Source organism: Leopardus geoffroyi, chromosome D3 (assembly GCF_018350155.1).
Source record: "Leopardus geoffroyi isolate Oge1 chromosome D3, O.geoffroyi_Oge1_pat1.0, whole genome shotgun sequence".
NCBI classification, from domain to species: Eukaryota; Metazoa; Chordata; class Mammalia; order Carnivora; family Felidae; genus Leopardus; species Leopardus geoffroyi.
The window spans coordinates 37,323,888-37,336,942 of NC_059339.1; the positions used below are offsets into that span (position 1 = coordinate 37,323,888).

The 13,055-nt window shown below is 38.9% G+C and overlaps 1 protein-coding gene across 7 annotated transcripts in view; it reads right to left on the bottom strand.

The window, feature by feature from the left end:
• The window catches only part of ARHGAP28 (Rho GTPase activating protein 28), a 228,510-nt gene that overhangs the window by 186,472 nt on the left and 28,983 nt on the right, over positions 1 to 13,055 (bottom strand). For 2 of the 7 annotated variants that reach the window (XM_045458482.1, XM_045458481.1), the window contains exon 1: positions 8,623 to 8,910. The exons of 1 other annotated variant lie outside the window; for it this stretch is intronic. In XM_045458482.1, coding sequence (XP_045314438.1) covers positions 8,623 to 8,798 — 176 coding nt within the window. In that variant the 5' untranslated portion in view covers positions 8,799 to 8,910. Of the gene's footprint in view, positions 1 to 8,402; positions 8,425 to 8,622; positions 8,939 to 13,055 lie in introns of those variants that run through there. 4 more of the 7 variants (XM_045458484.1, XM_045458483.1, XM_045458480.1 and 1 more) reach the window with 3 other exon arrangements.

A 13,055-nucleotide genomic window follows, 5' to 3' on the forward strand; every position in this document is an offset into this window, starting at 1 on the left:
AGAGGGGAAGTGGGTGGAGAGATGGGTGAAATAGAGGATGGGGATTAAGGATCACTTGTTGTGATGAGCACAGGGTGTTGTATGGAAGTGATGAATCACTATGTCGTACACATGAAGCTAACATAACACTGTATGTTAACTATGCTAAAATTAAAAAAAAAATTAAATAAAAAATAATTTATTGGAGCTTTCCCCAAAAGGAAGAAAAAAAGTTATGAAGAATTATGTTGTGAGTCCAATTTCAAGGAATGAAGTGAAAAACATATTTTTAACCATAGAAATCTAACTTAGTAGTTAAAGAAAGCAATTAATAAAACTACATGAAAAGTTCTAAGAGCTAGTTACTAAGAACTAAGGATTAAAAGATTAAAAATTATCCTCCCCCACTTCTGCCACCACCCCCCTCCCAAAAAAAAAAAAAAGCCACAGGAAGATTTCCTGTTACTAATTGCTTAGATCTCACTGTGTTGGTCAAAATGAATGACTTTTCCAGCACGTTTTGTCTACTTTAAAATACTGTTACCTAAGATTGCATGAAGGGCAAGAATACAGCTTTTAAATTAATGGGAAAAAAATTCCTAACATTGCACTTGCTTCAAGTGATAACAAAATGTTTCAAACTATTTCTATCCACTCATACTTAACCCACCGATGCTTATTACATTAAAATAGAATAAAAATTACTGCAAAAGGAAAGACTAAAGCAAAACTGAGTATCTGTAACACCTACTATGTGAAAGTTGTAAGTTTGCTAAGGAGGACACAATAATAATACTGTCCCTCCTCTCAATTAACCTATGATCAAACTGAGACAGGAAAACACTAAATCCATAATATACTAAATGTTTCAAGATTTAAACAATAGTTTTGGAAGGGCTGAGTGGGAATCATTATCTCATTGTGTGACCTTGGACTACTTCTCTGTGCCTTACTTTCTTCCTACTTCCCAGGACTGTTGTAAGGATTAAATAAGATAATGTATGTTAAGCTAAATAAGTTCTCAATAAAAATAGGCCTCTAAAAAAAAAAAAAAAAGAAATGACATCATAGGACAATACGTGATTAATTGCCAAATGATCATTCTGTTATGACAGATGAAAACTCTCTGGCTACTACTGTTAAGGAAATTTTCTGGAAAGAAGTTTAGTCCTTACTTCTCTGACTAAATTTATTCTCTTTTGTTTGGCTCTTCATTTCCAGCTACTTATATATGGGTTTAGTTCCAACCACAGAGGTATTAACTTTAGTTACTGTGTAAACTTTTAGGTGTGGTAATGAGGTAGAGAAAAGTGTCAAGGGAAGAGATCAATGTCATATTATTAACTATAATGCCAATTTTGTACTTTCAACATTTTTTCTAAGCACCTGTCAGATATCTCCACAGATCTGAAAATGTAAATACACTGATGGACCTTTGCATAAAGGCAAATGTATTGGCAGTGTTTTCTAAATTGATTTCCAATAAATGAAAACTGAATAGGAAACTTTAGAGGGATTCTTTTCTGTATACATTACAGATGTACAAAAGTAAACTTTGTGGCTAACCAACCACAACATTTAACACAGATGTAAAAACTTCTCTCTTATCCATAAGATAATCAGCACCCTAACTTAGAATTACTAAAATGGTATAAATAAATCTCAAGTGTTTGACAATTTTAAAAATTCTGCATACTTTAGCTTCCTGTCCTCTCCATTGTGTGCCTGTTTGCAGTCATCATCTATCAATCTGAGGGATCACAAATGGAATGCAGAGGTTTAATTAGTTTTTAAGAGTAACATGAGACAAGGCAGCCGGTTCTCTGAGTGATACTTAGTATATGTTCTTCCACCCTTGGAATCACTGAGCACTTAATGCCTGTCAAAGGGACGGTTTTACCTATAATATTCACTTATTCAAAGTGATGTAACACATTTGATACTGAAAGAATGTGTCATAAACCCCAGATATTTAAGATGAATATGTGGTGAAACCATCTACTACTTTCTTTAGCTCCCATTATAGAGACCAGAGTAACCGGATGCGTTATTATTTTGTTCTGAAGTTCATCCTCTAGTAATCACAAAGAAATGGGCACATGAGATTCCATGGGTGAAGAATGACACATTGTACAAAACTCACTAACTCCAGTAACCAGAACACAACAAGAAACTGAAAGCAAACAAGCAAACCAAGAAACACTCCAGAAACTGAAATAAGTGCTATCAAAGTCTTGTGTTAGATTATGCATTCTGGTCCTCTGAATAGCATTTTCTTTACACAGTTCTCACAACCCTGATTATCCAATGAAAAGTAAATCATAAAGCATGTTAAAATAACAACATTAAAAAGAACATAAGTATGACTAAAGGGTTTCAAGACTGCCTTGGGAAATAACAACAAAAATATTTAAATTACTGAAGACATAAAACAATACACCAATGCAGGCTATTTACTATGAAGGCAAGTAAACTTTCGCATCCCAATAGGGTGCCTTTACTACACAGAGCACTGTAAATTATACTGTCTTAATGATGCCAGTCATTCATTAAGAAAAGGTTCATTTCTGTCCTAGGTAGGGGTATGCATGACCTTATAGTTTTATCCAAAGAGGCTTAAAACAAACTCTATCGCTTAAATGAATAACCTTATTTCTGAAATTTTCTTCTGAGAAACATTTTATTCTCTTCCTCTGTTCCATAACATTTAACTTTTATTTTTTGCTAGAACTGATGATATCTAGAGACCACAGATTAAGAAAACAGAGAATAAGAACTACTTCAGAAATGAAATAGTTTGATTTAAGAGTGGAATGAGAAGGCATTTTGATCATATGTGAATTAAATGTTTACTTTAGTTACAATACATTTGCAAAGGTTCAAATAACACCTCAGGGACACTGGTAAAGGAAAAATGTTTTCCCATAGGTACAGACATAGTTCTAAGAAAACAGATAGCCTCAGTAATACCTCCAGGCAAAGTGGGATTTAACAATTACCTCTCTTATTTTAATTTAATAGCCTTCTGATTATTTTTCTCCTGACTATAATAAAATTTTGCTTCCAAAAAATCATGAAACTTTGAAAATTAGGGAATAGGTTTTATAAACTCAGACCAGATTATGGATATTAAACCATTTTTTATATTTGGTTGATTTTTAAAAAAATCTTTTTTAATGTTTATTTATTCTTGAGAGAGAGAGAGAGAGAGCGTGAGCAGGGGAGGGGCAGAGAGAGAGGGAGACACAGAATCTGAAGCAGGCTCCAGGCTCTGAGCTGTCAGCACAGAGCCAGACACGGGGCTCAAACCCAAAAACCATGAGGTCATGACCTGAGCTGAAGTCGGACACCCAAACGACTGAGCCACCCAGGCATCCCAGTTTATTTGCTTGATTTTTTTAAAGGAAAGGGAGATCAAACAATAAAATAAGAGAGAATACTGAATATGCATTTTATAGTATATAAAATACAGAATTGAGAAAAAAAATCAGTAGAGGTAAGTTTGAGAAGAAAACAGGAAATATTTCATAATCACAAAACATCTCCCCCAAGTTATTTATTAATTATATAAAGGAAAATAGTAGTTCACCAGTAGAGAAACCCAGCAGACACCATTTTAACCTGGTGATCAGAGCCAACATCAACATCAGTGAGACAGATCACCATCATGTCCCCTCCAAATATAGTGCACTTGAGAAAGGCCCAACATCATCCTGTGGAATTCTTACCCAAAATGCACAATCTCTGTCTAACCATGAGAAGATATCACACCAATCCAAATTGAAGAACTTCCTACAAAACAAGCAACCAGTACTCTAAATGTGCCAAGGTCATAAAAGATAAGGACAGACTGTCAGAGATTGGAGGTTTGGGAGGCAAAATGAAGTTCAACATGGAATCCCAAGTTCAATTCTACAACAGAAAAAGTGATGAAATCAAGTTAAATCCATGGTCAACCATATGCACCCCTGTTAATTTTTCAGTTTTGATAATCAAACTAGGGTTATGCACAATGTTAACATTAGGAGAAACTGAAGGAAGTTTACGTGAAATGCTGTACTACTTTTGCAAGTTTTGCAGAAGTGTATTATATCAAAATAGAAAGTTAAGAAACAGTTATCTATCCTCATGAATGTGATTCCACAACGCCCTAGATCCCTGAATTTTTGTGAATACATTAAGGATTAATGATCAGGGAGAAGAGAGCAGGTTAAAAATGGACAGAGCAACTGGCCAAATGTTTAGCCAAATGACATGATCAAAGGAAATGTGCCAGATGTTTTCCAACAGCTCCACATATGGAGGCACCTACACTCAGCAGGGGCCCCACTGTAGAAAGAAACCAGAGACACTGACTCTGGTTTTAACCATAACATAAAAATGACCCAAAAATATCTTATCCTCTCATAAGAATCCTATTTTGATTACTATTTCTGAATCTTCTAGAAAAAGTTTTCAATAAAAAGTTTCTGCCCCAGATTTTAGTGTACCTCTGTATATGTCCAGAAGCTCACATAGTCCTATATAGGTACTTAACTGAACAAGAGTTTGCACCTTGAAATAAATGTTTTAATTAATTTCCATCCAGGAAAGTACCAATAAAGATGGCGCTAAGAGTTGCTAAATTTAGTTTTTTTTCCACAAAGTACAATAGTTACTTTCTAATTATCATTAATTCCATTTTAATCAAATCATTCCTCTTACTATGCACAGTTATAATATTACAAAACAATATCCCCTTTACAAAAATTTTAACATTGCTATAGAACTAGAATTCCTAGGATAACCTTGGTTAGCTTCTTTTATTTGTTTTTGAGGAAGAGCCGGTTCTCTTCCTCTTCTATTTTTGTTCTCTCTCAGGAAGTTTATGGTATAACAAAATGAACATCAGAAATATTCATGGACATTTTATACTGTACACTCACCAAAAAAATCATATATATTTCTTATGTATAACTTAGAGAACCTTTCAAGATAGCCAGCTTTATCTTCAACTACTTTCATTCTGTAAGTGAAATAATTTTGTATGTATGTTAATATTTTCACTCTGGATTCTGAATAAGGGTCTAGAAGCTTAACCTCTTTAAAAAGCACAGGACTGTAAAGACAATCATTTAACAGAACTAAGAATTTACAATCCTTCATTCTCTTTCATCATTTACAAATAGAATGTAAAGATAGAATGTGAAATAAGGAATCACCCTTCCTACTCCCAACAAATACTTAGTACTCGAGTCTTTCCTCCATGAATAAATTTTGGGGATAGGTACCAAAAATATTTTACTCTCCTCTTTACATCAACAACTGTGATTAAAAGTGATAGCAGTAGGGGTGTCTGGGTGGCTCAGTTGGTTGAGCATAGGACCCTTGATCTTGGCTCAGGCTCAGGTCATGATTTGGGGTTAGTGGGATCGAGGCCCAAGTTGGGCTCTATGCTGACAGTATGGAGACTGCTTGGGATTCTCTGTCTCTTACTCTCTCTGTTCCTCCCCGACTTGTGCTCTCTCTCTCTCAAAATACTAAACTTTATTTTTTTATAAGAGACTCTTTTTTTTCAATGTTTATTTATTTTTGAGAGAGCTTGCACAGAGAGAGGGAGACAGAGTATCCGAAGCAGGCTCTGCTGATAGCAGAGAGCCCGACAAGGGGCTGGAACTCACAAACCGTGAGATCATGACCTGAGCCAAAGTCAGATGCTTAACCAACTGAGCCACCCAGACACCCCAATAAATAAACTTTAAAAGAAAAGTGGTAACAGTAATAATACAACTACAGAGTCGTATTGGATACGACTCTAAGCAGTTGAAGCAACTTACCCAAGGCCACATGGCAATAAATGCCACAGATGATGTGTGGGGTCCAGGAGCCTGACCCAAGCCTGAGTAACTGGCAAATACACTTTATTCTGGCTACTTAGTTTAATAAAATAAAATGGGCAGTCGCTACAGAAATTAAAGTAGCCACCCAGCTTCTCTGTTGAAGAGTTACAGGGGGAGGCATGTAATGGAGCAGCCATTACTAAGCTTTAGCCAGTACTAGCAGGTAGCAGCAGAGGCCTGAGTCGCTAGATCCTTTATTTTTTTATTATAATTTTTAATGAGAAGCTGACAGTCCAGATATACATCTGAAGCCCCTTCATTTCAAAATGTTGCCACTTATTCCAAGTTTTTTTTTTTTTTTTTTTTAATAATCCTATTGGTCTGAAAGACAAAGGGCCACATTCTCAAGGTAGGGACTTTGTCTTATCCATTCTTGTATTACTGAAGCGTAATGTGTGACTGGCACATAGTAGGTACAAACACAGTGACTTCTGTTGTTTAAAATCCTGCCATTTTATCTTGGCCATTTTACAATCTTGGTAGGAATTCATTAGTTTATTCAACACATCTTTACTGAGCTACCACAATGTACCAGACACTGCTCTAGGCACTTGGGATACAACAGTGAACAAAAGAGAATAATGAAGAGAGAGACGCAAAGAGAAAGAGAGAGATTGAGATTTTATTTTAGTGGGAAAAATAGGCTCCCCAAAATCAAAAGCACATAAAGTCAGATAGAGTGGAGGCTTGGAAAATGAGAAGATGGTTTGGTCTGAATTGAACCTTTGCTGCTCAGAGCTCAAGAATGATGATACAATAGTCCGTGTTTCCTAGTGCCATACTGGTCACTCCTCCACAAATACGTTACACATATGTAAGCAATTTAAAGGAAAGCGTATTTTTGAAAGAGAGAGTCCTTTCTTCATAAGTAGAACAATACGATCTTGCTCCTTGGTTTGAAAGGAAGTATTGATCAGTAGTTAGTGAGTCAAAGGTTAATAACTCGGTCCTGATTATTTCTGTTATCAGACTCATGATTGATGGTGTCCTCCGGCTCCTTGTAAATACAGGAACTTCTTTTTGATTGTTGTTACTGGGAACCAAGGAATTAAGCTATTCTCTTGTGATTTAGTTGCAGGGGACGGGGTCAACTATCTCCTGCATCAGAGGGTGAGTGGTACAAAGGTTCCTATAGAGAGGGTGCACACGGTCACCAGAAATGAAAACTTGGAGCAACATAAATCTAACTGGCAACCGTATGACAAAACACTAACTATGACACACAACTCTTTTGCTCTCATGCATTATCATTCCACAAGACCACATGCTGAGTTAATGGAACTTCTCCTCCAGTTTGCTTTGGAAACGGATGTAGTTTCGGAAGGCCCAAATGGCACAATCTGGCTATTGCTCCTAGACAGCTGCTGGGAGTTACAGACAAGACAGCTACACCAGGACCATCTAAAAATGCACAAACGAGGCCCTGCTTCTCATCAACTCACTTATATCTATTTAGTTATTCATAGTCTGAGTAATTAGAGTCAAGGATAACGTTTAAGAAAAGAAAGCACCCTAAAGACAAGTAGCCTTTAAAACAATGTGCTCCTAAAGCTGGAAGAAAAATGTTATTTTCTTACTGTCTTAACATAAAAATAAGATTTCACTCAACTTGCTCTTTTTAGAAGAAACAATATTGTCTTTGTTAGTCAAGCCCAACATAGATCTCATGCCAATGTAGTTTGTTCTTCTCATGGATACTAGCCAAAAGGATATTCCTTGAAATAAAATCACAATCTGTTGAAAGCCTCACCAATCAATTAGATTAGGAGACAGAAGTAATCATTATCACATAACTAATGATAAAAGTATGGGAAAAAGTAAATGAAAATGAGGATGCAAAAAAGCACATCAACCCTCAAACTTCCCACTTGTAAAGAAAACCATTCACCAGTGGATCCATAGTAAACAAATAGCCACATTTAAACAAGCAAAACTTCCCCTAAATATGAGTCAGATATCAAACCATCTCACTTATTATTGTAACACTTTTGTTCTGCCCAGGGAACTTTCCTAAGGGTCTAACATCTTTGTTTAGTTAATGGAAGTCACATTGGCCTTGATCTTGCATCAAACAGATGAACACTGATACAGAGTAATTTAACATAGATCCCTGCTTTATTAAATCTAAAATACACATAATGAGATGGTTATAGACTTCTGTTGACCCAAAAGAAATAAATTATAATTGCATTTACAGCACTGGGTCAACATCAGTAATAATAAAATAATACCAATATATTTATACAGTTGAGTGGTTTTTAAAATCTAGAAATAAAATTGTCTTTTAGAAGTCTACTCAGATTTACTTTTTAGAGACTCTCCAGCTATGTTTTAGCTCAGGTGGCATGCAGTTAATAAAGAAACTCAACAGTATTCGAGGATTTAGGATAACGTATTCAAAATTTTCCCCTTTTCTGTTTGTATCTCATTTCCAATGATTTTTTTAAAAATAATCTCCAATATGTCAATGGGTGAATTTGGCAGAAATGAGGCATATGCCTACTTATCATCAAGTTGTATCAAGAACATAGCTCCGCTGCTAACCTCTGCTAGCCAAGGACCTTAACCATTGCCGGCTGAGACTTCGTGCACTTCCCACTTTCAATCAAGGACAATACAAAGAACAGGAGGCTCACTCAACTAGTCCACCAAAACTTGAAACGACAATGTGATGGTGCTCTCACGCCCTGGCAGAAAACACAGCTGGGAGGTGAAAGCCCCAAGCCCGGGAAACCTCTGCTCCCTTCGGAGCAGCTCTGGGTACCTGCTGCCCGGGTGGCTGGCGGCGGCCCTGGGCGCACAGCGCGGCTCGGAGCTGGGCGGCTGAGAGCGAGCGTACGAGTGGTAGGCGGTCAACACCACGCCGCCCGAGTCCTCCACTTCCATCGTCAGCCGTGCATGTCCCCGCTCCGGCCCGAGAACAAAGGCGGGGACCAGCATGGACCAGCGCACCGGGGCCCGGTCACCAGAGGGGTGGTGGGGCCGGTCCAGCTCCTAGGTAGGGGCTAGCTCCCGCAGCTGTCAGGGGCGCCCCGGGAAGCCGGCCCCGCCCGCGGGGCAGCCCTATTAGCAGGGACTTAAAGACACGCCCACGAGCCCCGCTGGGGGTGGGGGCGGGGAAAATGCTGGAGGCGGGGAGGGCGGGGGGCGGCGGTTAGGGCCGGGGCTGGGGGTGGGTGGAATCCCTGTTTCTAGGAAACTGGAAACCCGCTGTGATCCTTCGGGGCTTGGGCTAGCAGCTCAAGCAGTTCTTGCTTTGTTTCTTTTTCTTTTCCTTTTCTCATCTCCCCCCTCCTCCCCCCCTCCCCCGCCCCCCCAAACGGGACGCTTATCCCATAGCTAGGAACATTTCCTGCCTGGCAGCAAGAAGTGAGAGAAAGAAACCTTGCCTTGGGAGCCTGGGCAGAGAAGGAGAGGGGCCCGGTCTACAACGTGTGGTCTCCGGAAGAAAGGGAGTAAATGTGACACTCTCTCATTTAAAGCATTCACATCAAAAATTGAAGAACCGGATTACGTTGCTGTGTACTTGGTCAAGTTACAATAAACTTGATTTTCTTTTGGGCAGGTAACTCCCTCTTACAGCAAGCAGAAAACCTCCCTCCCTCACCCTCAATACCACTGCAACCAGACTCTTACCTCACCCCACATCCCTTTCCTCCTCCCAATCCTGATCAAATTAAGATACTGCTTTCAGTTTGTCTGAAAATTAGACTTGATTATCTGGGCTGAATACATGTTTTTTCCAGAGGTCTTTATTTAGGGAGAAAGGTATGGCAGGGAAGCAGGTAAAAAGGGACATAATCAGAAATGATTTTCAATGATTTTACCTATATAAGACTAACAGCACAAATGGAAAGACAACATTCTTTTAACAATTTAAAAAGGGAACCAAAATATGCTAGAGGCCCACAATGACTCCATCTTTCACACTATGACAGGCTGTTTTACCTGTAGTCTCTCACACTCCCCTGGGAGCTAGGTGGAGGGGAAAGAGAAGATAGTTTACCCCTTACTGAGGGGTGACCTAGGTCATGCTACTAACATCTCAGAATGTTTCTGCATCTGTGAAATGGGGAAAATAATATTCTCTTCATGGGGTTAAAAGCATCACATACATGGTAGGTTCTCAAGACCTGTTGGTTCTCCCTGCTACTTCCTTCACATTATCAAGAGAGACATTTATTTTCACTGTACTTTCAGAGGTTAGGAAAGAAAAAAAATTCCAAAATGCTTCTTAGAAAATATTTTGTTGATTAAAATGGCTGGATGACTAAAATACCCTTTATGTGTTGGATCCTGTTCATTAGCTCTTTAAACAATTCAAAGGGATCAATAGTATTATTATCCCAATTTTATCAATTAAAATTTACCAAACATCAGCGTATGGAAAAGGCACATACAAAGAATGCTTCATTCTTCAAAAATTTCAGATACAAAGATGTATCTGTTTACCTACTGTGTTTGATGCCAAATTATCAAAACTAAGATAATACTTTCTTAAAATGTAAAATAAATTCATAATGTAATTATTGAAACATATCTACAATGCTTCATCTAAAACTTTGGGACCAGATATGTTTCAGAATTTATAAATATGTTTTATTTTAAACGGTAATTTGATACCATTTACTATAGTTTGGGACAGAACTCTTTACTCAAACTTTATTCAAATTATAAAAGCCTCACATTTATTCAGATCAGGTTTGTCACCAAGTAAGTTTTGGCCCTAAACTTTCTAAAACCATGCAATTTTTAAGGCTTTTTGCATTTTGGAATTACCATAAGGAATTACAGTAGTGGAACTTTTTCTGGACATGGAATTTTTCTCCTTGGCATTTTTTTTTTCCTGAACTATAGGCTCGGAATTTTAAATACTTGCAGGGCATCTCCTTGTGAATATTTTGACCATAACTCTGCCCCAAGATGTCCAAAACTACAGTGGTACTCCCTCATGCCAGCTTCAATGGCCCAGGCCTCCGTCTTATGCATTCACATTTTATTTAATTAATTAAAAAATTTTTTTTAATATTTATTTATTTTTGAGAAAGAGAGACAGAGTGCAAGTGGGGGAGGGGCAGAGAGAGAGGGAGACACAGAATCCAAAGCAGGCTCCAGGCTCTGAGCTGTCAGCAGAGACTGATACGGGTCTCGGGCTCAAGAATCAGAAATCATGATCTGAACCCAACTCGGATGCTTAACCGACTGAGCCTCCCAGGGACCTCTATTTTATTTTTAAAGTTTATTTACTTATTTTGAGAGAGACAGAGACAGCATGAATGGGGGAGGGTCTGAGAGAGGGAGAGAATCCTAAGGAGGCTCCCTGCTGCCAGCACAGAGCCCAACCGACCGTAGGGCTCGAGCCCATGAAACCGGGAGGTCATGATCTGATCCAAAACCAAGAGTCTGGTACTTAATTAACTGAGCCACTTAGGCAGCCGCCCCTGCATTCACATTTTGGACACCCTGGAATCACTAGGACTTCTCCCTCCAATCTCTCACATCACATCTGTCATTTCTTTCTCAAAATGTCTGCCAACAATTCTTTTTATTCCCAATGCTGTGATCTTTGTTCTTATATCACCATCTCTTGCCAAGGTCACAGCTATCCTTCTTCGACATAGATTACTTCCAACCACTTTCTTCTTAAACCCTGCTCTTCAAAGTGCTGGTAGAATGACTCTCCTAAAACAGTTCCTCCCCTTCTCGAAAGCCCTCAGTTTTAACCCACTTGCTACAAAATAAAGTCCAAACTCCTTTGAATAGGTGCTTATTAGTCTACTTTGATCGCCTATTACTTTTTTACTCTGAAGACCCTGTGGCCCACTCACACGAGCCTGTCATTTTCCTATCTAGAAATCCTTAAAAACCCTCTACCTACTGCCATGAAGCCTTCTCAGGTGTTCCTAATTCAAAGTCACCCCTCTTGCTTATGTTATAAGAACAATCTCACTCTGCCACCTAGTTAGAGCACAGTCAGCCAAAACTGTGCTCCGTGGACACACTCTGCTACTGGGCCTGTGGCATAAGTAGCTACTAGATCATAGTGGTTTTTTCCACTGAGCCCACATATGGTCAAGAAAGCCCTCTTGAAACAGAGCCTCCAACAGCAAGGCAGCTTTGAGATGAAACTATTTGCTAACCTAGGATTGCATTATTATTTGCCAACAAATTAAAATTAGTGTCTTTTACTAAACTGCAAGCTACCGGAACGGCTATTGTCATATTTTTGTCTCTGTACTCCAGAGCCCATAGATTTTGCAGAGTAGGCAATCAACAAAGAATACTGGTAAAATAAATGAACGTGTGAATCAGTGAATGAAGGAGAGAGCACTCTTTAGTGCAGTACTTCTGATCTTTCAGAGTAGCCAAGGAATTATACTACATGATTCATAAGCCTGTACGGCCCTATAAGCTCTGACTGCTAGCTAAAGGAAAAAAAAAACAAAAACGTTTCACTTGTATGTATTAATATTTTCTTGAATGTAGGTATATACTATTACTTAATAAAATACAACTCTAAGCATTCTTGAGTGTTTGAGTTTCAGAAAGACGGTAGAGGGCATATATTGAATATTATACAATATGCTGTGCAAGACATTTTCCTTTTGCCCTCCAGATCCACTTCCCACCCTTACTACCCTGTGCGGGCCCCAGCAGTTCACCTTCTGGTCTACACCTCTAGGCTCTCTTGCCTCTGGTTTTAGGTATGGTGCCACCAAAGAGAGGCACCAGCAGGACATCTGCAAGGAAGAGGAAAAGCCACCCTGGGTATGTATTTCCCAGACTTCTCTGCTGGATTTGCTATCAGCTGGCTCCTTCCACCTTAAGGCCATAGCTGCTGACAGTGGCCTCTTTCCAGGCTGTTCTCTCTGGATTCCAGTAATGCTACTTCTACCTAGCCCTTCAAACCGAGGGGTACTTACTCACATCTCCTGGTGCACCAAGTAAACCCTCCTCTGGCCCCCCTGTGCCGTCCCTTTTGGTCCCTCAAGCCACACACAGCCTTACAGACAATCCCTTTACTAAGCTCTCCTCATTCACTTGTGCCGAGTGCCCCCATCTCTTCCTGCTAAGACGCTGACTGATAGGTATTCCCACTGAGATCTGGGGCAGTATCCTATAAGCAAAAACATTAGTACGTCTTCAGTAAACTGTAAAAATACACACACCAGGAAGAATAAATACAAACGATAAATA